The sequence below is a fragment of the Brachionichthys hirsutus genome, unplaced genomic scaffold (genome assembly GCF_040956055.1).
Source record: "Brachionichthys hirsutus isolate HB-005 unplaced genomic scaffold, CSIRO-AGI_Bhir_v1 contig_1114, whole genome shotgun sequence".
Taxonomy (NCBI): domain Eukaryota; kingdom Metazoa; phylum Chordata; class Actinopteri; order Lophiiformes; family Brachionichthyidae; genus Brachionichthys; species Brachionichthys hirsutus.
In genome coordinates this window covers 1-24777 of record NW_027180959.1, presented here as the reverse complement: position 1 = coordinate 24777, position 24777 = coordinate 1, and the positions used below count along the sequence as shown (strand labels likewise).

Genomic DNA, 24777 nt, shown 5'->3' with positions numbered 1-24777 from the left:
ATGGTTGGGTTTTTGTTAAAGTTTTATAGTTTAGGGTTGATGGGTGAAGGGTTTGTGGTGTTTTTGGTTGTGGGGTTGAGATTAGTCGTGGGGACTGTAGTAGGGTATTTTATTAATTTGTTGTGAGGGATAATGGTTCAGGTTAGGGGGTTGGGGGTGGAGATTAGGGGAAGTATTCTGGTTTTGATAGGGTCAATAGTGTTGTTATGTAGGTTTGTTTATTTATAGGTATTGTGTGCTTCGTTGGTTTATGTCTTTGAATCATAAGGATATTGGTTTTATGTATGTTTTGGTTAGGTTATGGAGGGGTGTAATAGGGTTTGGTTTAAGGATGGTTATTCGATTAGAGTTGGGGTCTGGGGGTCAGTGGTTAGGGGATGAGTATCTATATAATTTAGTAGTGACTAGTCATGGGGTTATAATGTTATTCTTTTTGGTTATACCTATGTTTATAGGAGGGTTCGGTAATTGGTTGATACCTGTCATAATGGGTTTGGAAGATATGGTATTGCCTCGATTAAATAATTTAAGGTTTTTGATGGTGCCTAGGGCTTTGATGCTTTTTATAACTTCTATATTGATCAAAGGTGGTACGGCGGGGTGGACTATGTACCCTCCATTAATGTTGTCAGATTATAGGTCAAGGGTTTCTGTAGATTTGATAATTCTAAGTCTTCATGTAGCGGGTTTGTCTTCTATTTTGGGTTCTATTAATATTGTGGTTACAGGAGTGGTGGGAAGTAAGAGTTCAGGAAGAGTCGAACAGATAGCTTTATTGGTATGAGCTCTTATGATTACAGCTGTATTAGTATTATTAACTGTGCCAGTCTTGGCTGCTGCTTTGACGATGTTATTGTTGGATCGTAATTTTAGAACTAGATTTTTTGACCCTTCTGGTGGTGGGAGTCCTTTATTATATCAACATTTATTTTGGTTTTTTGGTCATCCTGAGGTTTATATTTTAATTTTACCTGGATTTGGGATTATTTCTCATGTGGTTTCTGAGTTAGGGGGTAAGTTTGAGGTGTTTGGGTATTTAGGGATGGTTTATGCTATGGTTAGAATTGGCGGTTTGGGGTGTTTGGTTTGGGCTCATCATATGTTTACTGTGGGTTTAGATATTGATACTCGGGCTTATTTTACTGCTGCATCTATAACTATTGCTGTGCCGACCGGGATTAAGATTTTTAGGTGGTTAGCTTCTATGTATGGGTTAGTTGTGGTGAGAAGTTCCAGTGCTTTGTGGGTTTTAGGTTTTATTTTTATGTTTGTTGTTGGAGGGTTAACGGGGGTAATTATTTCAAATTCTAGGTTGGATATTGTGTTTCATGATACTTATTATATTGTAGCTCATTTTCATTATGTGTTGAGAATGGGCGTGGTGTTTTCAATAGTTGTGGGTTTAAATTATTGGATTCCTCTGGTGATAGGTGTTAGTTTGAATGAGTTTTTACTTAAAGTACATTTCTATTTGGTTTTTGTGGGGGTTAATTTAACGTTCTTTCCGCAGTTTATTTTAGGGATGGTAGGGATACCTCGTCGTTATGTAGATTATCCGGATAGGATGGAGTTTTGAAATAGGTTGTCTAGAGTAGGATCTTTTATTAGGTTAGTTGGCGTGTTGTTGTATGTTTGGGTGTTGTTTGAAAGGTTATCTGAGAAGCGTGTGGTGGTAAGGAGATTGCGTAGGGTGGTTGGTTTGGAGTGGAGTAAAGGAGTATGTTTTGCTTATCATGATAATTTAGAGGGTGTTGTGGTGGGTAGATGTTAGAGTTATTTAGTATAGGTGTGTATGGGCAATTTCCAATTGTCAGGTTGTGTAGCTAGTTGGTTTAAGAAGAATTTGGTTTTTCAGAGAGTGCCAATAGGGATCGGGTAGTTTATAAGAATGTTTTATTGTAAATAAAAGGGGCGGCTGATTAGTGGGGTTTATGTGAGGCATTAGATAGGGTAATTAATTTTTAAAATAGATTGTTATTAAGTAATAGGTTATCTACCTTTTGTATAAGGGGGTCAAGAAATTGGTCTTAGGGTGGTACCCCAAACCATAAGAAATTCAGAAGCTGTTTTGAGAGAAATTTCAGGGTTAGTTTTTGATGTAATGAAATGTTATCGTTTATGGTATATGTGGATAAGTGTCCAGGTAAGCTGGATGATTTAACTCTAATGTCTTTAAATTATATGTAATGGTTATAATATTAAATTGTTATTATAGCTTGAGGGGGTGTTTGATTTGGAGTGTTGGGGTTTATTTGTTCTCGTTATTGGGGGATGAAGTGTATTTGGTTATTAGTAATGTGTAATTAAGTGTGTAGTTAGTGAGAGTTAGTCTTATGAACTCTATGCTCTAGCAAATGTTTATTAAAAACATTTCCCGTTGAATGATGGGTAAGCCCTGCCCAGTGAGTTGATTTAAATGGCCGCAGTAAGTTGACTGTGCTAAGGTAGCATAATAAATAGGCTGTCGATTGCAGTCTGGTATGAAGGGGGTGATGACTTGGGTTGAGTGTTGGGCTAATATGGAAGTTGTTTATAAGTGAAAATGCTTATATTTAGGGAAAAGACGGAAAGACCCCGGAAGCTTTATAAGGGTACTTATTTTGTTGGGGCAATGATTGAAATTTAAGATTTCAGTGTTCAGAGTTACTCCGGGGATAACAGGGTAATCGTTTTAAAGGGGCGGATTACTACCTCGATGTTGGATCATCCCTGGTTAAGTCTGTTCGACTTTTGGGGGTTACGTGATCTGAGTTTAGATCGGTGTGAGCCAGATCGGTTCTAATCTTATATGGAGCCTTTGTAGTACGAAAGGGGGCGGGGGCTATAATAATTATAATATCAGTGTGGCAGAGAAATGTGTGTAATTTAGGTTTATAGGATGAATCTGATTGTGGGTAAGATGGTGGTGTTAATGTGGGTTGTAGTTAGCGGGGTGGTTGATGTTCTGGTAAGGGGGGTTTGAATGTCCGTGTGGGTTGCAGGGTTAGTGGGGTTTAGTTATAATTTATTAATTAGGGGTTTTAGTGTTTATTGGGTAATTTTGAGGTTAGTTTATTTAGGGGGCGTGTTTATTTTATTAATTTATGTTAGAGGTTGCGATTATATGATAGTGAGTGTGGGAGGGGGTGGTTTTCTTGTTTTTGTTGGGTTGTTTTTTATATTTGTAGTGGGTTTATTTGTAGGTTATTGGGGGAGACCAGAGTCCTTGAGAGTTTTAGGTTTTAGAAATGGGGGGTTTATTATTGCTTTGATTACGGCTCCTGCTTTGTTATGGGTGATGGTAAACGCAAATTGGGTTTTGTATGGTCAAAGGGGGACTTTACGTGGAGTGTCTTGTGGTGGTCTAAGAAGGATGGAGGTTTGTCTGACTTCAGGTTAATACAAGTATGGGTTTAGTTGTAGGGTTAAGAGTCTGATTGGTGGTTAGGGAGTTGGTTATGGGTAGCTGAGTTGTAAGTGGGGTAGTTGAGGTTAGGAGGCTTGATCATGTGGGTGGCAGGTTTACGGTGTTATAGATGGTCTTTTATTTAGTTTTTGGGGTGATAAGAGTCGGAGTTTGGGTGATGGTTAATGGTTTGAGTTTTAAACTCCTCAAGGATTTTAGGGGTGGAGGGTTATGGGTGTTGTTGGTTTGTAGGGGAGTGTTTAGTGTTTGAGGGGTGGATAATTTAATTGGGATGTTTCGTGGGATTAGAATTAGGATAGGATACGGTCTTGTTATAATGATTGGTCTATTGGCTTGGTTGTGAGGTGAACTACCCAAACCTAGTTTTATGGGTGTTTCTGAATATATTTCTCATTTTAGAATAGGGGGAGTGGGCGGAGTTTTGGGGTTAGTTTTGCCTTTTATGGAGGTTTTTAGGGTGTTAATTCGACCTCTGACATTAAGTGTGCGTTTGTCTACTAATATTACTAGGGGTCATGTTCTTTTAATTATGATGAGTTTGTTGGGTGGTTGTAGTTGATTTTGGGGAGTGGGAGTTTTAAGTATTGGATGATTGTTAGGTTTATTGGAGTTTTTTGTTTGTGTGTTGCAGGCTGGAATTTTTTCAATATTGGTGGTAGTATATTTGGATTAATGGGTGTGTTTACAGGTTTATTGGTTGTTTTTCTTTTAGTGGTTGTGGTTATGGTGATGAGGGTGGCTATTATGAGTCGTGATATGCTTATAGTTGGGTGTGAAAGGGGGTTTGAGAGGGGTTTTATAACTTTAACAAAAGATATGGCTACATTATCTGTACGGTTTTTTGTTTTAGCTGTGGTGTTTTTGCTATTGGATTTAGAGACAGCAATTCTCCTCTCCACACCCCTGAGACTGGGATTTGTAGGGGGAGCTTTGTATGGTGTTATATTGGTTGTTGTTTGGGTGTATGTAATTGGGACTGTGTATGAGTGGTATGCTGGGAGATTAGATTGATTTTGTTTAGGATTTAGGTTATATGAAACTTTAAATTTTCAAGATTTAAGAAACGATAGTAATCCTAGTTTAATTGTTATATTTATAGTTGTAAGTTTTTGGTGTAGGTGTGTGAATCCTAGAGTTGTATTGATATTAGCTGTGTTATGCTAGTAGAACTGTAATAGTGAGAAATATGAGATTTATGGTTAAAGATATCCTTGGTAGTAGTTATAGTAATATGTTATGGGGTTAAAGATATCCTTGGTAGTAGTTATAGTAATATGTTATGGGGTTAAAGATATCCTTGGTAGTAGTTATAGTAATATGTTATGGGGTTAAAGATATCCTTGGTAGTAGTTATAGTAATATGTTATGGGGTTAAAGATATCCTTGGTAGTAGTTATAGTAATATGTTATGGGGGGTAGGGGGGGTAGAGTAAATATGAATAGTAATGGATAGATATAGTAATAGAATATTATTAATTTATAGTAGCAGAGTTAGAGTAATGATTATTTCTGGACACTAACTATAGGTACAGGATATCGTTATAATAGTTATAGAATGAGTAATATATTATAGTGTAGTAGTACTTGTTAGTGATATTATATTATGGTTATGAGTAGTATTGGTAATATATTATATGAGTTAGAAATCTCTCGTAGAGGGATTTCTTTAAAGAGGGGAGGGGGGGGATCGTTTATTGCCCAAACGAAATCCCCCAACCCTCCCCTCCCATTATTGGTAGTAATGTAGGGTAAGTAGGTATAGTAGTGTATAGGTATAGAGATAGAATATTATTAATTTATAGTATCAGAGTTGGAGTAATGATTATTTCTGGACACTAACTATAGATACAGGATATCGTTATAATAGTTATAGAATGAGTAATATATTATAGTGTAGTAGTACTTGTTAGTGATATTATATTATGGTTATAAGTAGTATTGGTAATATATTATATGAGTTAGAAATCTCTCGTAGAGGGATTTCTTTAAAGAGGGGAGGGGGGGGATCGTTTATTGCCCAAACGAAATCCCCCAACCCTCCCCTCCCATTATTGGTAGTAATGTAGGGTAAGTAGGTATAGTAGTGTATAGGTATAGAGATAGAATATTATTAATTTATAGTATCAGAGTTGGAGTAATGATTATTTCTGGACACTAACTATAGATACAGGATATCGTTATAATAGTTATAGAATGAGTAATATATTATAGTGTAGTAGTACTTGTTAGTGATATTATATTATGGTTATAAGTAGTATTGGTAATATATTATATGAGTTAGAAATCTCTCGTAGAGGGATTTCTTTAAAGAGGGGAGGGGGGGGATCGTTTATTGCCCAAACGAAATCCCCCAACCCTCCCCTCCCATTATTGGTAGTAATGTAGGGTAAGTAGGTATAGTAGTGTATAGGTATAGAGATAGAATATTATTAATTTATAGTATCAGAGTTGGAGTAATGATTATTTCTGGACACTAATTATAGATACAGGATATCGTTATAATAGTTATAGAATGAGTAATATATTATAGTGTAGTAGTACTTGTTAGTGATATTATATTATGGTTATAAGTAGTATTGGTAATATATTATATGAGTTAGAAATCTCTCGTAGAGGGATTTCTTTAAAGAGGGGAGGGGGGGGATCGTTTATTGCCCAAACGAAATCCCCCAACCCTCCCCTCCCATTATTGGTAGTAATGTAGGGTAAGTAGGTATAGTAGTGTATAGGTATAGAGATAGAATATTATTAATTTATAGTATCAGAGTTGGAGTAATGATTATTTCTGGACACTAACTATAGATACAGGATATCGTTATAATAGTTATAGAATGAGTAATATATTATAGTGTAGTAGTACTTGTTAGTGATATTATATTATGGTTATAAGTAGTATTGGTAATATATTATATGAGTTAGAAATCTCTCGTAGAGGGATTTCTTTAAAGAGGGGAGGGGGGGGATCGTTTATTGCCCAAACGAAATCCCCCAACCCTCCCCTCCCATTATTGGTAGTAATGTAGGGTAAGTAGGTATAGTAGTGTATAGGTATAGAGATAGAATATTATTAATTTATAGTATCAGAGTTGGAGTAATGATTATTTCTGGACACTAATTATAGATACAGGATATCGTTATAATAGTTATAGAATGAGTAATATATTATAGTGTAGTAGTACTTGTTAGTGATATTATATTATGGTTATAAGTAGTATTGGTAATATATTATATGAGTTAGAAATCTCTCGTAGAGGGATTTCTTTAAAGAGGGGAGGGGGGGGATCGTTTATTGCCCAAACGAAATCCCCCAAACCCTCCCCTCTATTTTTTTGGGTGGTAGTTAAATTTTATTATTAATATCTTGTGTATTATTAGGATAGAGAGGAGCTTTGGGTTTTGGTTTGGTGTAAGGGTATGGGTGGTAGTAGTTGAAAAAGTTTTTTTGAATGACTTATTTACATTAAGTTGGGGGGTTACCTTTTGATAGTTTGTTAAGCTTTGTGGGAGTACCAGTTTTTTGAGTTGGGGGGTTTAAACGGGCGTTACTTTGTGTGGTGTAAGGCATGTGATTTTTTCGTAATTAAGGTTTTGCAAAGTTTCAGGGTATTTTAATGGAGAATGTGAATTTTGTAAATTTAAGGTTGTTTCTGGCTTGTTAGCCGGTAGGGTCTGTTTTGAAAGCAGGTAGATAGAGGGCAGGTTGTGGGGTTGTTGTTTATGGTTATTGTAGGAGTAATAGTGATTAAGAGGATTGGGTTGATTAGGTTGCTGGTCAGGTTGGAGGGAGTTATCTTTATATTTTTAGTATGTCTGGTGGGGGGTTTGTTTAGGTACTGGAATTGTGAGGTATTGTTGTTTTGAGGGGTGTGTATTAGAGTGGTTGTCGTGTCGGTCGTCTTGAGGACCTATGTGGCGGGATTGCGAGGGTTTGGGGTGAACAGATTGAGTGTATCATCATTAGGGTTTTGGTAAGTGGATTTTTTTTAATGATGGGGGGTCTTTTAAAAAATTTATTTTGAGGGGGGGGTATAATTGTAATGGTTTTATGGTATGTGTTTATTGTGAAATTTATGGTTGGTAACGGTTTTGTTTATGAGGGTAATTTTGTGTATGTTGATACGTTGGGTTTGGGTTTGGTGTTATTGTTGGTGGGGGTTTGGGTGTTGATAGGAGGGGTATTTGGTCGTGATTGTAGTTCTTGGGGTGGTAAGGAGGTTTGGGTTTCAGGGGTTTTAGTTTTGTTATTGGGGGTGGTTTTTGTGGTGGATTCGTGATTGGGGTTTTATTTGGTGTATGAAGGGAGTGTGGTGCCTTTGATGGTGGGGGTTATTTTATTTGGTGGTTATTATGAGCGTTTGGGTAGGGTGTTGTATTTGTTGGTGTATATGGTGGTGTTTTCTGTTCCGTTGGTGGTGATGGTGTTGATTTGTTTAGGAGAGGGTGAAAGGTTGAAGATAGGGAGGTGAGGCTTGTGTTGGGTGAGATGGTGGGTTATGGTGATATTGTTGTTAAGGTTGTTGGTTAAGGTGCCGATTTATGGTATGCATAGGTGGTTGCCAAAGGTACATGTGGAGGCTCCAACCTGAGGATCAGTAGTTTTGGCTGCCACTATGATTAAGATGGGGGTCTATGGTTTATGGCGATTACGGGGAGAGAGAGAGTGATTTATTGGAGTGGGAGAGGGATTTTGGTTGTGGGCTGTGGTGGGAAGTTTGGTTGCTTGTTTGTTGTGTTTAATGAGATCAGATTTTAAGATGGTGGTGGCTTATTCTTCTGTGGTGCATATAGGAGGGGTTGTGTGGCTAGGGGGTTATGGGTTAGTTAGGGGGTGACGGGGTTTGTTGATTGTGATGTTAATACATGGGGTTGTGTCTGGAGGTTTATTTATGATGGCTGGAAGAATGGGGGATTTAGGACAAAGGCGAAGGTTAGTGCTGGTTAGTAGTTTGGTTGATTTTTTGAGGGTTTGGGGTTTAATGTTAGTTGTAGGTTTGGTTATGAATGTAGGTTTTCCTGTAAGGGGGAATATGTTGGGTGAGTTGGAAATTTTAATGGGAGTGAGGGGAATATGGAGGTTTGGGTGAGCTTTAGTGGGGTTAATGATGTTTATGGGGTGTGTATTTAATATATATGTTGTAATGGTGTTGAGAAGTGGGGGATTTGAGGATAATAGAGGGATTATAGGGGGAGTTGTTGTAGCTAGAGGTATTATAATGTTTTTTAGTGTGAGCGGATTAATTTTTGGGGGTTTGATGTTATATAAACTGAGTATGTTGGTATGTCCTATTGTGGTTAGGGGGGTTTGTTTGTTGTGGTGAATGTGGTTAGGAGGGTGATTTCTTTATGGGGGTTGATAGTGTGGTTGAGTCTGGGTGTTGTGGTATATTTGGTTGTGGGAGGGGTATTTATTAATTTGGGATTTTTGAGTGTGGCGGGAGAGGGTTATGATTTTAGTTTAGTTTTTGGTGATAAGGGTTTTGGGATGGTGGGTGTTCTGGCTGTTGTTTATTTAATTGTGAGTTTGTTTGGGAGGTATTATATGAGGGGAGGGGATTCCGGTTATTTTAGTTGGTTAGTTTTCTTTTTTGTGGGGGGTGTTGTGTTTATATTGTTGAGGGGGAGTTTATACATGTTATTGGTAGGATGAGAGATTTTGGGGGTTGTTAGGTTTATTTTGATTGGATTTTATTGTAGACGAATTAGTTGAGGTAGGGCTTTGTTTACGGTGTTGATTAATCGTATGGGGGATGTTGGGTTATTGTTGATGTTTTGGGGATTGCTTGGTGTGGGGGGAGTATTGTGAAGGTGGAGGTTTAGAGTTAGTTTTGTGGTGGGTTTGATGATTAGGGTTTGTATTTTAACTAAGAGGGCGCAGGCACCATTTGGGGGTTGATTACCTTTGGCAATGGCAGCACCTACTCCCGTTTCTGCTTTAGTTCATTCTTCTACTTTAGTGATTGCAGGGTTGTATGTGGGTTGGTTTATAGCGGAAGGTGTGTTTGGTGGGTTGGGTGTTTTTATGGGTATGGTTGGGGTAGTTACGTTGGTTTCTGCTGGTGTTAGTTCTGTGTTTGAGATGGATTTTAAAAAGGTGGTAGCGTATTCTACGAGTATGCATTTGGGTTTGATATTGTGTATGGCGTTATGGGTGAGATGGGTGTTTATGGGGGTGCATATGGAATTACATGCTTTTTTTAAGAGGCTTTTGTTTGTGGGAGTAGGTCTTGTTATTTTGATGGTGTGTCATGATCAGGATTATCGGGGGTTTAGAATAGGAGGGTTGGTGAGAGGGTTTGTGGGAGTGTTGATTATTAGGAGTTTGTGGAGTTTAGTTGGTTGGACTTATTTTAGAGGGTGGTTTACTAAGGATGGTTTTATGGAGTATTTGTTGTTTCAGGAGTTAGGGTTAGTTTTGTGGTTGGTTATGATGGCGGCTTTGGCAAGGAGGGGTGTATATAGATTAAAATTGCTTATGAGGGTGATGTTAAGGAGTCTAGCGAAGGTTCCGTTAGTGTTGGATTGACCATGGGTTTTGAGTGTTATGTGGGTTGTGATTGGGGTAGGAGCAGTGGTGGGTAGAGTTGCGGGTTGTATGTTTAGAGTGTGGCTGGATTGGGGATTTAGGGTTTGTGTATTAAGTATTAGGGAGAAGATGTTATTTTGGTGTTTGGTTGGAGTGATGTTTGTTTTATGGTTGATTGTGGGTGGTTTGTTTGTAGGGAGGGGATTTAGGGTCTATGTTCAGGGTTTGTATCAGTATTTAATGATAGGGTTATCTTATCGTATATTTGAGGGTATTGTTTATTTGGAGAATTGTTGGTTGTTGGGGTTGGTGGGGGGTGTGTTAGGGGTTTTAGAGGAGTCTGGTTTTTATTTAATTATTTTGTTAGGGTCTTTAGATTGGTATTTTGTTTTTATTATGGTTTTGGTGGGGTTATGTTTTGGGGTAGTTGTTTAGGCTAATGTGGCAGATTACATGTGTCAGATTTAAGTTTTGGAGATAGAGTTAGTTGATAGCATAAGATAGTTTAGGGGAATGTGGGCTTTGGGGGTCTGAGGTGAGGTTTATGAGTGGTTGTGAGAATTAGTAAGAGGATGTATGTGAAGTTGTTAAAAGGATTTTTGGTTGATTTACCTTCACCCGTGAATTTGAATTACTGATTTGGGTTTGGTGTGAGTTTAGGGTTAGTTTATGTGGTTCAAGTTATTAGGGGTCTGGTTTTGTCGTTGTTTTATAGTGTAGGGGTTGAAGGGTCGTTTTGGGAGGTAGTTTATGTTATGCAGGAGGTGAGGTATGGGTGGTTGATTCGTTTTATTCATAGTTCGGGGGTCAGGATTTTTTTTATTTGTTTGTATTTACACACTTTTCGTGGTTTGATTTATGGGGGTTTTAGGAAGTCTGTAGTTTGGGTTAGGGGATTGGCGATTTTATTGATGGTTATGGGTGTTTCTTTTTTGGGCTATGTTCTTCCTTGGGGGTCTATGTCTTATTGAGGGATGACGGTTGTAACTAGGATGTTAGGGGCTATTCCTTATGTAGGGGTTTATTTGATGGAGTGGTTGTGGGGAGGGAGTAGGGCAGGGGTAAGGACTTTGAGGCGGTTTTATAGGTTACATTATTTGTTGGGTTTAGGGGTTAGCGTTGTGGTCGTATTTCATATGGTTTCTTTACATGATGAGGGGAGTTCTAACCCGTTGGGGGTAAGTAGGGGGTTAGATAAGGTGGATTTTCATGAGCTTTTTACTTTTAAGGATGTTTTGGGTTTAGTAGTAATTTTGGTGTTTTATTGGGTGTTAGTTATATGTTATCCTTATTTGATAATGGATAGAGCTAATTTTGAGGAGGTTAGGTTCGTGAAGACTCCTTTACATATTAAGCCGGAGTGGTATTTTTTGTTTGTTTATTGTATTTTACGATCTGTGTCTAGGAAATTGGGAGGTGTAATTTTGATGGTAATGGCTATTGTGGGTTTAATATTTTTAGTTGTTGGAGGTGGTAGGGGGGTGTATCGAAAGGTGGGGTTTGTTTATTGGAAATTGCTTGTGATTAGGTTTGGGGTAAGATTTGTGTGTTTAACTATTTTAGGAGGGGAAATGGTGGAGTATCCGTATGAGTTTTTTGGTTTTGTGTTTACTGTGTTTTATTTTTTGAGGTTGGTGGTTATAGTAGGAGTTGGGTCTTTAGGTGTAGTTTATAAAGTCATTTAGTTGCGTTTTTTGGGGTATTTGGTGGTAGAGGTGTTGTTAGTATTAATGTTATTGGGTTATTTTACTTTATTAGAGCGTAAGTTGTTAGGATATGGTCAGATACGTAAAGGTCCAAATAAGGCTGTTTTATGAGGATTGTTTCAGCCTATGTTAGATGGAGTGAAGTTGTTTATGAAAGGGTTTTGAGGGCAGGAGGTAGGAGGGTTGTTGAATTTGTGGGTTTTTCCTGGTGTAGGTTTGTTTTTAGTGTTGGGGTTGTGGGTGGTTGTGAGAGTATTTTGGGGGTCGTTTAGGTTGGGTTATGTTCTGTTCTATGTGATTTTGCTCGGGAGATTTGTGGGGGTAAGGTTTTTTGTTAGGGGGTATTTGACAGGGGGTAAGTATAGGATGATTGGGAGGGTTCGTAATTTAGCCCAAGTTATTTCTTATGAGGGAGTTATAGTTGTGAGGTTGTTGGTGGTTATGTTGTATAGGGGGAGTGGTGGCATTTTGTTGAGTTTGATGCCGTTATTAGGTGGTGTTCTTGTTTTGTTTTTAGTTGTGGCTATTGTGATAGAGAGGAATCGAACCCCGGTGGATTTTGTAGAAGGGGAATCTGAATTGGTTTCGGGTTTAGCCACTGAGATGGGTGGTGTTAGATTTAGGTTGCTGTTTTTGATGGAGTATGGGGTAATGAGTTTTTACTCCGTTCTGTTATCTGTGGTAGTTTGGGGATCATTGAGAGGATTTTTGGTGGTTATATTATCTGCAGTTGTAATGGTAACGTTTTTAGCTTTACTGCGTTTGTCATTACCGCGAAGTCGGTATGATTTAAATATGTTGTGAGGTTGGAAGATTAGTTTAGTTAGGGTGTTTTTGTGGTTTTTATTGGGTTTTGTTTTGATAATTGAATAATAGCTCTGGTACCTGAGTGGGGGTATTTATTGATGTTAAATGTTGTAAAACAGAGTATGTAATATTTTGGTTTGTGGTTGAAAAAAGTACTATGTCTATGCCATCGTTTTTTGAAAATTTTGATTGGTGTGGAGGGTGTTGTTTTTGGGGGAGAGTGTATTTGTAATTTTTAATAAAAAGAAATATTTTTTTTAGTTTTAGGTTAGTGGGATTTTTTTTTAATGTGTTTGTTGAATGTAGGGTTAGAATAGTTTGTACTAAAAAATTGCATTGTTTAAGGGAAAACTTAAGTTTTTTGGGGGTGTAAAAAAAGAATGGTTGTTTAGGTTGAGTAGTGGTTTTTCCATATAAATAGAAAAAAAAAAAATTTTTTTTGGGATCGGGCTAGGTGGCTTTAGGATTCATACTTCTAAGATTATGTTCCAATTCTAGTTGATTCTAAAAGGTTTAAGTAGTTATTTAAGGTTTTAACAGATGAGTTATGATTTTGTTAAGATGAATGTTTAATTTATGAAGGTAGATGAGATTAGGATAATTATTCTAGTGAAAACTGTGCCAGCAGCTGCGGTTATACGGTTGGGGTATTTAATGGGTTAATTTTTGAGTCCTAATGGATCGGATAAGTGGTGAAATACGTAGTTCGTGATTAATGGAGTAGTAGGTTGATAGGCTAAACAGATTAGATACCTGTGTAGTCGTAGTATAGTTAAAGTATGGGGAATATCTAAAGAGTGTGGCGGTACATCTGATAGGTAGGGGGACTTAGGTAGGATAGTTAACCAGAGGGGGGTAAAGTTGTTTCTTCTTGTATGATTGTGTAGGTTGGTATTTGGTCTTATGTAAATTATATAGGGGGTGGCTAGGTATAAGGTCTGAGTTTTTGTTGTAATATGATTAAAGGATTTACGAGTAGTGGAGGGTAAATGAATGGATCAGGTGTGAGTACATATCGCCCGTCAATACCCTAGAGGGTATAAGTCGTAACATAGTGATTCTACTTGAAAGTGGGGTTGTTGCTGTAGCTTATAAAAAGTGTAGCATTGAAGGTGCTGAGAATTGTGTAACGGTGGTGCATTGGGGAAATAGGGGGTTAACAGACGGGTTAAGGTTATTTATGGAGGGGGTGGTTCAGTTTAATGATTACGTGTTGAGCTTGAGTCTTTTTATTTTTTGATTTGTTGTAGTTTTGGTGGTAATGGAGAGGGTAAAATGTGGACGAGGGGGAGATCGTGATGTTGGGAGGGTGTTTGTATTAGAGTTTGTTTGAACATTGTTACCAATAATTTTATTGGTGTTTATGGCTTATCCTTCTATAGTGTTATTGTATATGGGGGATGTGACTCCTGATTACGATATTTCAGTGGTAGTAGTTGGACATCAGTGGTATTGGGAGTATTTTAGTGGTGTTGTTTCTGAGGTTTCTTATATGAAAGGTAGGAGGGTTGGGAGATTTCGTTTACTGGATGTGGATAATCGTTTAGTGTTACCTGGGTTTGAGGGGGTTATGTTTAGGATAACTTCAGCGGATGTTATTCATTCTTGAGCTGTTCCTGCTTTGGGGATTAAGATAGATTGTATTCCTGGGCGTTTAAATCAAGTTAGAGCTGAGATTTTAGGATGTGGGGTGTTTTATGGGCAGTGTTCTGAGTTGTGTGGTGTATTACATAGGTTTATACCTATTGTGGTGGAGGTTGTGGGCTTAAATGATTTTATGGTTTAAAATCTGTAGTTGAGGGACAATATAAAATTGCAAGTTTTAAGGGTTAAGGTTTTAGTTCATGTCGAAGGGGTGTGGTGTTAGTAGTTAGGGTTTGACCTGTGGTGATTAGGTGAGGTATTTTAATGGTTGTGTTAGGGATTTGTAGGGGAGTATTGTTAGGGGGTGTTGTAGGTTTGGCGATTGTGGTGTTGGGTTTGGTGTGATGGGTTTGTGAGGATCAGGTTAAAGGTTTGGGTAGGGTGTTAAGTCAGTATTTTTTAGATGGTTCTGGGATAGCTATTTTGTTGTTTATTTTGTCTGAGTTTATGTTTTTCTTGAGGCTATTGGTTAGTAGGATTTATATGGTTGAAATATGAGATTTTGTTGTGAGTGTGGATATGTATGGGGTGCCTTTATTAATTAGGGTTGTATTGTTAAGGTCCGGTGTAACAATTACTTTGGCCCATCAGATACTTCATAGTGGTAAGGGGGAGGGAGCTTTAAAATGGGTGGTGTTGACTGTTGTTTTAGGTGTGGTTTTTATTTTAGTTCAGGTGGGGGAGTGGTTCGAAAATAGGTTTAATTTTTTTGATGGGGTTGGTGGAAGAATATTTTATTTTGTTACAGGTTTTCATGGTCTACATGTTATTATAGGTGTGATTTTAAATTTACTATTATTGTTGATACTAGTCTGTCATTTGAGAGAGGGGTATGTCAGATACTGGAAGGGTGAAGGGGTGGTTTGGTATTGGCATTTTGTGGATGTTGTATGGATGTTTGTCTATTTAGGGGTTTATTGGTATTGTATGTAGAACTCTGTAGGTTTATTTAAACTTCATGAATTGCTTTTATGAGAATAGGGGGTTGGAGTAATTCGAAGATCGTTTATAATTACGGATTATAAGGTGGCTGTGAGGCTATTACTTTGGAAAGTAAGGACAGGTTGTTATCTTGTTAAGGTGTGTTCCATAAGAGCTAGTTGGGGACTACTAATCCTCGTGTCCTATTTAGGTTTAGGGGTTTTTGATGTGGGTTGGTGCTGTTTGAGGGGTGGTGTTGTGGATTGTTTATTTAAGGGTTGTTGTTGCAGGTTTGGTGAGGATGTCATATGTGGTAGTTTGGGGTGTTTTGGAGGTAGGATTGATTTTAACTATGACGTATTTGGTGTGATCAGATGATCGAATAAGTAGTGTTTTCTATTATTATGTTGTTCAGGCGTTGAGGTCCTTGTTTATAATTATTGGGGCTGTTGTGGAGAGTTCGGTAGTTGTGATAGGGGGTTTAGTTGTTAAATTAGGGTTATTTCCAGCCTTTGCTTGGATGATTAGGGTAGTTTGAGGATTAGGGATAGGGTGAGGTGTTTTGATAGTGTTGTTTGTGCAAAAGGTTATTCCTTTTGTACTTATTGCTCGGTGGGGTTGATTATTGGATTATGATAGGGGGGCTTTTGTTTTGTTGGCTATAAGGAGTGTGGTGGTGGGGAGCTTATTAATGTGTTATGGGTTATCGATTAAATGGTTAGTGGTTTTGTCATCGTTAGTGCATACAGGGTGGTTGGTGTTTGTAGTATTGGGGAATCCTGGTTCTTTTTTATTTTATTTTATGATATATGGGCTGATTTTATTGTTATTTTTATTAGCTGTGGGGTGTGGAGAGGATTATGGGGTTGTTGGGTTTTTGGTTGTATTAAGCAGGGTTCCACCAATGGTTGGGTTTTTGTTAAAGTTTTATAGTTTAGGGTTGATGGGTGAAGGGTTTGTGGTGTTTTTGGTTGTGGGGTTGAGATTAGTCGTGGGGACTGTAGTAGGGTATTTTATTAATTTGTTGTGAGGGATAATGGTTCAGGTTAGGGGGTTGGGGGTGGAGATTAGGGGAAGTATTCTGGTTTTGATAGGGTCAATAGTGTTGTTATGTAGGTTTGTTTATTTATAGGTATTGTGTGCTTCGTTGGTTTATGTCTTTGAATCATAAGGATATTGGTTTTATGTATGTTTTGGTTAGGTTATGGAGGGGTGTAATAGGGTTTGGTTTAAGGATGGTTATTCGATTAGAGTTGGGGTCTGGGGGTCAGTGGTTAGGGGATGAGTATCTATATAATTTAGTAGTGACTAGTCATGGGGTTATAATGTTATTCTTTTTGGTTATACCTATGTTTATAGGAGGGTTCGGTAATTGGTTGATACCTGTCATAATGGGTTTGGAAGATATGGTATTGCCTCGATTAAATAATTTAAGGTTTTTGATGGTGCCTAGGGCTTTGATGCTTTTTATAACTTCTATATTGATCAAAGGTGGTACGGCGGGGTGGACTATGTACCCTCCATTAATGTTGTCAGATTATAGGTCAAGGGTTTCTGTAGATTTGATAATTCTAAGTCTTCATGTAGCGGGTTTGTCTTCTATTTTGGGTTCTATTAATATTGTGGTTACAGGAGTGGTGGGAAGTAAGAGTTCAGGAAGAGTCGAACAGATAGCTTTATTGGTATGAGCTCTTATGATTACAGCTGTATTAGTATTATTAACTGTGCCAGTCTTGGCTGCTGCTTTGACGATGTTATTGTTGGATCGTAATTTTAGAACTAGATTTTTTGACCCTTCTGGTGGTGGGAGTCCTTTATTATATCAACATTTATTTTGGTTTTTTGGTCATCCTGAGGTTTATATTTTAATTTTACCTGGATTTGGGATTATTTCTCATGTGGTTTCTGAGTTAGGGGGTAAGTTTGAGGTGTTTGGGTATTTAGGGATGGTTTATGCTATGGTTAGAATTGGCGGTTTGGGGTGTTTGGTTTGGGCTCATCATATGTTTACTGTGGGTTTAGATATTGATACTCGGGCTTATTTTACTGCTGCATCTATAACTATTGCTGTGCCGACCGGGATTAAGATTTTTAGGTGGTTAGCTTCTATGTATGGGTTAGTTGTGGTGAGAAGTTCCAGTGCTTTGTGGGTTTTAGGTTTTATTTTTATGTTTGTTGTTGGAGGGTTAACGGGGGTAATTATTTCAAATTCTAGGTTGGATATTGTGTTTCATGATACTTATTATATTGTAGCTCATTTTCATTATGTGTTGAGAATGGGCGTGGTGTTTTCAATAGTTGTGGGTTTAAATTATTGGATTCCTCTGGTGATAGGTGTTAGTTTGAATGAGTTTTTACTTAAAGTACATTTCTATTTGGTTTTTGTGGGGGTTAATTTAACGTTCTTTCCGCAGTTTATTTTAGGGATGGTAGGGATACCTCGTCGTTATGTAGATTATCCGGATAGGATGGAGTTTTGAAATAGGTTGTCTAGAGTAGGATCTTTTATTAGGTTAGTTGGCGTGTTGTTGTATGTTTGGGTGTTGTTTGAAAGGTTATCTGAGAAGCGTGTGGTGGTAAGGAGATTGCGTAGGGTGGTTGGTTTGGAGTGGAGTAAAGGAGTATGTTTTGCTTATCATGATAATTTAGAGGGTGTTGTGGTGGGTAGATGTTAGAGTTATTTAGTATAGGTGTGTATGGGCAATTTCCAATTGTCAGGTTGTGTAGCTAGTTGGTTTAAGAAGAATTTGGTTTTTCAGAGAGTGCCAATAGGGATCGGGTAGTTTATAAGAATGTTTTATTGTAAATAAAAGGGGCGGCTGATTAGTGGGGTTTATGTGAGGCATTAGATAGGGTAATTAATTTTTAAAATAGATTGTTATTAAGTAATAGGTTATCTACCTTTTGTATAAGGGGGTCAAGAAATTGGTCTTAGGGTGGTACCCCAAACCATAAGAAATTCAGAAGCTGTTTTGAGAGAAATTTCAGGGTTAGTTTTTGATGTAATGAAATGTTATCGTTTATGGTATATGTGGATAAGTGTCCAGGTAAGCTGGATGATTTAACTCTAATGTCTTTAAATTATATGTAATGGTTATAATATTAAATTGTTATTATAGCTTGAGGGGGTGTTTGATTTGGAGTGTTGGGGTTTATTTGTTCTCGTTATTGGGGGATGAAGTGTATTTGGTTATTAGTAATGTGTAATTAAGTGTGTAGTTAGTGAGAGTTAGTCTTATGAACTCTATGCTCTAGCAAATGTTTATTAAAAACATTTCCCGTTGAATGATGGGTAAGCCCTGCCCAGTGAGTTGATTTAAATGGCCGCAGTAAGTTGACTGTGCTAAGGTAGCATAATAAATAGGCTGTCGATTGCAGTCTGGTATGAAGGGGGTGATGACTTGGGTTGAGTGTTGGGCTAATATGGAAGTTGTTTATAAGTGAAAATGCTTATATTTAGGGAAAAGACGGAAAGACCCCGGAAGCTTTATAAGGGTACTTATTTTGTTGGGGCAATGATTGAAATTTAAGATTTCAGTGTTCAGAGTTACTCCGGGGATAACAGGGTAATCGTTTTAAAGGGGCGGATTACTACCTCGATGTTGGATCATCCCTGGTTAAGTCTGTTCGACTTTTGGGGGTTACGTGATCTGAGTTTAGATCGGTGTGAGCCAGATCGGTTCTAATCTTATATGGAGCCTTTGTAGTACGAAAGGGGGCGGGGGCTATAATAATTATAATATCAGTGTGGCAGAGAAATGTGTGTAATTTAGGTTTATAGGATGAATCTGATTGTGGGTAAGATGGTGGTGTTAATGTGGGTTGTAGTTAGCGGGGTGGTTGATGTTCTGGTAAGGGGGGTTTGAATGTCCGTGTGGGTTGCAGGGTTAGTGGGGTTTAGTTATAATTTATTAATTAGGGGTTTTAGTGTTTATTGGGTAATTTTGAGGTTAGTTTATTTAGGGGGCGTGTTTATTTTATTAATTTATGTTAGAGGTTGCGATTATATGATAGTGAGTGTGGGAGGGGGTGGTTTTCTTGTTTTTGTTGGGTTGTTTTTTATATTTGTAGTGGGTTTATTTGTAGGTTATTGGGGGAGACCAGAGTCCTTGAGAGTTTTAGGTTTTAGAAATGGGGGGTTTATTATTGCTTTGATTACGGCTCCTGCTTTGTTATGGGTGATGGTAAACGCAAATTGGGTTTTGTATGGTCAAAGGGGGACTTTACGTGGAGTGTCTTGTGGTGGTCTAAGAAGGATGGAGGTTTGTCTGACTTCAGGTTAATACAAGTATGGGTTTAGTTGTAGGGTTAAGAGTCTGATTGGTGGTTAGGGAGTTGGTTATGGGTAGCTGAGTTGTAAGTGGGGTAGTTGAGGTTAGGAGGCTTGATCATGTGGGTGGCAGGTTTACGGTGTTATAGATGGTCTTTTATTTAGTTTTTGGGGTGATAAGAGTCGGAGTTTGGGTGATGGTTAATGGTTTGAGTTTTAAACTCCTCAAGGATTTTAGGGGTGGAGGGTTATGGGTGTTGTTGGTTTGTAGGGGAGTGTTTAGTGTTTGAGGGGTGGATAATTTAATTGGGATGTTTCGTGGGATTAGAATTAGGATAGGATACGGTCTTGTTATAATGATTGGTCTATTGGCTTGGTTGTGAGGTGAACTACCCAAACCTAGTTTTATGGGTGTTTCTGAATATATTTCTCATTTTAGAATAGGGGGAGTGGGCGGAGTTTTGGGGTTAGTTTTGCCTTTTATGGAGGTTTTTAGGGTGTTAATTCGACCTCTGACATTAAGTGTGCGTTTGTCTACTAATATTACTAGGGGTCATGTTCTTTTAATTATGATGAGTTTGTTGGGTGGTTGTAGTTGATTTTGGGGAGTGGGAGTTTTAAGTATTGGATGATTGTTAGGTTTATTGGAGTTTTTTGTTTGTGTGTTGCAGGCTGGAATTTTTTCAATATTGGTGGTAGTATATTTGGATTAATGGGTGTGTTTACAGGTTTATTGGTTGTTTTTCTTTTAGTGGTTGTGGTTATGGTGATGAGGGTGGCTATTATGAGTCGTGATATGCTTATAGTTGGGTGTGAAAGGGGGTTTGAGAGGGGTTTTATAACTTTAACAAAAGATATGGCTACATTATCTGTACGGTTTTTTGTTTTAGCTGTGGTGTTTTTGCTATTGGATTTAGAGACAGCAATTCTCCTCTCCACACCCCTGAGACTGGGATTTGTAGGGGGAGCTTTGTATGGTGTTATATTGGTTGTTGTTTGGGTGTATGTAATTGGGACTGTGTATGAGTGGTATGCTGGGAGATTAGATTGATTTTGTTTAGGATTTAGGTTATATGAAACTTTAAATTTTCAAGATTTAAGAAACGATAGTAATCCTAGTTTAATTGTTATATTTATAGTTGTAAGTTTTTGGTGTAGGTGTGTGAATCCTAGAGTTGTATTGATATTAGCTGTGTTATGCTAGTAGAACTGTAATAGTGAGAAATATGAGATTTATGGTTAAAGATATCCTTGGTAGTAGTTATAGTAATATGTTATGGGGTTAAAGATATCCTTGGTAGTAGTTATAGTAATATGTTATGGGGTTAAAGATATCCTTGGTAGTAGTTATAGTAATATGTTATGGGGTTAAAGATATCCTTGGTAGTAGTTATAGTAATATGTTATGGGGTTAAAGATATCCTTGGTAGTAGTTATAGTAATATGTTATGGGGGGTAGGGGGGGTAGAGTAAATATGAATAGTAATGGATAGATATAGTAATAGAATATTATTAATTTATAGTAGCAGAGTTAGAGTAATGATTATTTCTGGACACTAACTATAGGTACAGGATATCGTTATAATAGTTATAGAATGAGTAATATATTATAGTGTAGTAGTACTTGTTAGTGATATTATATTATGGTTATGAGTAGTATTGGTAATATATTATATGAGTTAGAAATCTCTCGTAGAGGGATTTCTTTAAAGAGGGGAGGGGGGGGATCGTTTATTGCCCAAACGAAATCCCCCAACCCTCCCCTCCCATTATTGGTAGTAATGTAGGGTAAGTAGGTATAGTAGTGTATAGGTATAGAGATAGAATATTATTAATTTATAGTATCAGAGTTGGAGTAATGATTATTTCTGGACACTAACTATAGATACAGGATATCGTTATAATAGTTATAGAATGAGTAATATATTATAGTGTAGTAGTACTTGTTAGTGATATTATATTATGGTTATAAGTAGTATTGGTAATATATTATATGAGTTAGAAATCTCTCGTAGAGGGATTTCTTTAAAGAGGGGAGGGGGGGGATCGTTTATTGCCCAAACGAAATCCCCCAACCCTCCCCTCCCATTATTGGTAGTAATGTAGGGTAAGTAGGTATAGTAGTGTATAGGTATAGAGATAGAATATTATTAATTTATAGTATCAGAGTTGGAGTAATGATTATTTCTGGACACTAACTATAGATACAGGATATCGTTATAATAGTTATAGAATGAGTAATATATTATAGTGTAGTAGTACTTGTTAGTGATATTATATTATGGTTATAAGTAGTATTGGTAATATATTATATGAGTTAGAAATCTCTCGTAGAGGGATTTCTTTAAAGAGGGGAGGGGGGGGATCGTTTATTGCCCAAACGAAATCCCCCAACCCTCCCCTCCCATTATTGGTAGTAATGTAGGGTAAGTAGGTATAGTAGTGTATAGGTATAGAGATAGAATATTATTAATTTATAGTATCAGAGTTGGAGTAATGATTATTTCTGGACACTAATTATAGATACAGGATATCGTTATAATAGTTATAGAATGAGTAATATATTATAGTGTAGTAGTACTTGTTAGTGATATTATATTATGGTTATAAGTAGTATTGGTAATATATTATATGAGTTAGAAATCTCTCGTAGAGGGATTTCTTTAAAGAGGGGAGGGGGGGGATCGTTTATTGCCCAAACGAAATCCCCCAACCCTCCCCTCCCATTATTGGTAGTAATGTAGGGTAAGTAGGTATAGTAGTGTATAGGTATAGAGATAGAATATTATTAATTTATAGTATCAGAGTTGGAGTAATGATTATTTCTGGACACTAACTATAGATACAGGATATCGTTATAATAGTTATAGAATGAGTAATATATTATAGTGTAGTAGTACTTGTTAGTGATATTATATTATGGTTATAAGTAGTATTGGTAATATATTATATGAGTTAGAAATCTCTCGTAGAGGGATTTCTTTAAAGAGGGGAGGGGGGGGATCGTTTATTGCCCAAACGAAATCCCCCAACCCTCCCCTCCCATTATTGGTAGTAATGTAGGGTAAGTAGGTATAGTAGTGTATAGGTATAGAGATAGAATATTATTAATTTATAGTATCAGAGTTGGAGTAATGATTATTTCTGGACACTAATTATAGATACAGGATATCGTTATAATAGTTATAGAATGAGTAATATATTATAGTGTAGTAGTACTTGTTAGTGATATTATATTATGGTTATAAGTAGTATTGGTAATATATTATATGAGTTAGAAATCTCTCGTAGAGGGATTTCTTTAAAGAGGGGAGGGGGGGGATCGTTTATTGCCCAAACGAAATCCCCCAAACCCTCCCCTCTATTTTTTTGGGTGGTAGTTAAATTTTATTATTAATATCTTGTGTATTATTAGGATAGAGAGGAGCTTTGGGTTTTGGTTTGGTGTAAGGGTATGGGTGGTAGTAGTTGAAAAAGTTTTTTTGAATGACTTATTTACATTAAGTTGGGGGGTTACCTTTTGATAGTTTGTTAAGCTTTGTGGGAGTACCAGTTTTTTGAGTTGGGGGGTTTAAACGGGCGTTACTTTGTGTGGTGTAAGGCATGTGATTTTTTCGTAATTAAGGTTTTGCAAAGTTTCAGGGTATTTTAATGGAGAATGTGAATTTTGTAAATTTAAGGTTGTTTCTGGCTTGTTAGCCGGTAGGGTCTGTTTTGAAAGCAGGTAGATAGAGGGCAGGTTGTGGGGTTGTTGTTTATGGTTATTGTAGGAGTAATAGTGATTAAGAGGATTGGGTTGATTAGGTTGCTGGTCAGGTTGGAGGGAGTTATCTTTATATTTTTAGTATGTCTGGTGGGGGGTTTGTTTAGGTACTGGAATTGTGAGGTATTGTTGTTTTGAGGGGTGTGTATTAGAGTGGTTGTCGTGTCGGTCGTCTTGAGGACCTATGTGGCGGGATTGCGAGGGTTTGGGGTGAACAGATTGAGTGTATCATCATTAGGGTTTTGGTAAGTGGATTTTTTTTAATGATGGGGGGTCTTTTAAAAAATTTATTTTGAGGGGGGGGTATAATTGTAATGGTTTTATGGTATGTGTTTATTGTGAAATTTATGGTTGGTAACGGTTTTGTTTATGAGGGTAATTTTGTGTATGTTGATACGTTGGGTTTGGGTTTGGTGTTATTGTTGGTGGGGGTTTGGGTGTTGATAGGAGGGGTATTTGGTCGTGATTGTAGTTCTTGGGGTGGTAAGGAGGTTTGGGTTTCAGGGGTTTTAGTTTTGTTATTGGGGGTGGTTTTTGTGGTGGATTCGTGATTGGGGTTTTATTTGGTGTATGAAGGGAGTGTGGTGCCTTTGATGGTGGGGGTTATTTTATTTGGTGGTTATTATGAGCGTTTGGGTAGGGTGTTGTATTTGTTGGTGTATATGGTGGTGTTTTCTGTTCCGTTGGTGGTGATGGTGTTGATTTGTTTAGGAGAGGGTGAAAGGTTGAAGATAGGGAGGTGAGGCTTGTGTTGGGTGAGATGGTGGGTTATGGTGATATTGTTGTTAAGGTTGTTGGTTAAGGTGCCGATTTATGGTATGCATAGGTGGTTGCCAAAGGTACATGTGGAGGCTCCAACCTGAGGATCAGTAGTTTTGGCTGCCACTATGATTAAGATGGGGGTCTATGGTTTATGGCGATTACGGGGAGAGAGAGAGTGATTTATTGGAGTGGGAGAGGGATTTTGGTTGTGGGCTGTGGTGGGAAGTTTGGTTGCTTGTTTGTTGTGTTTAATGAGATCAGATTTTAAGATGGTGGTGGCTTATTCTTCTGTGGTGCATATAGGAGGGGTTGTGTGGCTAGGGGGTTATGGGTTAGTTAGGGGGTGACGGGGTTTGTTGATTGTGATGTTAATACATGGGGTTGTGTCTGGAGGTTTATTTATGATGGCTGGAAGAATGGGGGATTTAGGACAAAGGCGAAGGTTAGTGCTGGTTAGTAGTTTGGTTGATTTTTTGAGGGTTTGGGGTTTAATGTTAGTTGTAGGTTTGGTTATGAATGTAGGTTTTCCTGTAAGGGGGAATATGTTGGGTGAGTTGGAAATTTTAATGGGAGTGAGGGGAATATGGAGGTTTGGGTGAGCTTTAGTGGGGTTAATGATGTTTATGGGGTGTGTATTTAATATATATGTTGTAATGGTGTTGAGAAGTGGGGGATTTGAGGATAATAGAGGGATTATAGGGGGAGTTGTTGTAGCTAGAGGTATTATAATGTTTTTTAGTGTGAGCGGATTAATTTTTGGGGGTTTGATGTTATATAAACTGAGTATGTTGGTATGTCCTATTGTGGTTAGGGGGGTTTGTTTGTTGTGGTGAATGTGGTTAGGAGGGTGATTTCTTTATGGGGGTTGATAGTGTGGTTGAGTCTGGGTGTTGTGGTATATTTGGTTGTGGGAGGGGTATTTATTAATTTGGGATTTTTGAGTGTGGCGGGAGAGGGTTATGATTTTAGTTTAGT

General features: G+C 37.6%; 5 protein-coding genes across 5 annotated transcripts; all 5 read left to right on the top strand.

Annotated features, from left to right (window-relative positions):
* Window positions 1–228: 228 nt before the first annotated feature.
* LOC137917017 (cytochrome c oxidase subunit 1-like) lies at window positions 229–1771 on the top strand (the record flags this gene model as incomplete). The annotated part of the gene is given in 1 exon segment (XM_068759902.1): window positions 229–1771. A coding segment is annotated over 1 exon segment (1543 nt), but the record flags the coding sequence as incomplete, so codon positions are not given.
* Window positions 1772–8307: 6536 nt separating this feature from the next.
* On the top strand, window positions 8308–9681 carry LOC137917016 (NADH-ubiquinone oxidoreductase chain 5-like). The gene is given in 4 exon segments (XM_068759901.1): window positions 8308–8333; window positions 9023–9096; window positions 9304–9547; window positions 9660–9681. Coding segments are annotated over 4 exon segments (366 nt in total).
* Window positions 9682–9782: 101 nt separating this feature from the next.
* LOC137917015 (cytochrome b-like) lies at window positions 9783–11614 on the top strand. The gene is given in 2 exon segments (XM_068759900.1): window positions 9783–9796; window positions 10501–11614. Coding segments are annotated over 2 exon segments (1128 nt in total).
* Window positions 11615–13703: 2089 nt separating this feature from the next.
* On the top strand, window positions 13704–15019 carry LOC137917014 (cytochrome c oxidase subunit 3-like). Its single transcript, XM_068759898.1, is given in 2 exon segments — window positions 13704–13712; window positions 14450–15019. Coding segments are annotated over 2 exon segments (579 nt in total).
* Window positions 15020–15359: 340 nt separating this feature from the next.
* LOC137917018 (ATP synthase subunit a-like) lies at window positions 15360–19990 on the top strand. Its single transcript, XM_068759903.1, is given in 4 exon segments — window positions 15360–15364; window positions 15674–15702; window positions 16791–16863; window positions 19717–19990. Coding segments are annotated over 4 exon segments (381 nt in total).
* The last annotated feature ends 4787 nt before the right edge of the window (window positions 19991–24777 follow it).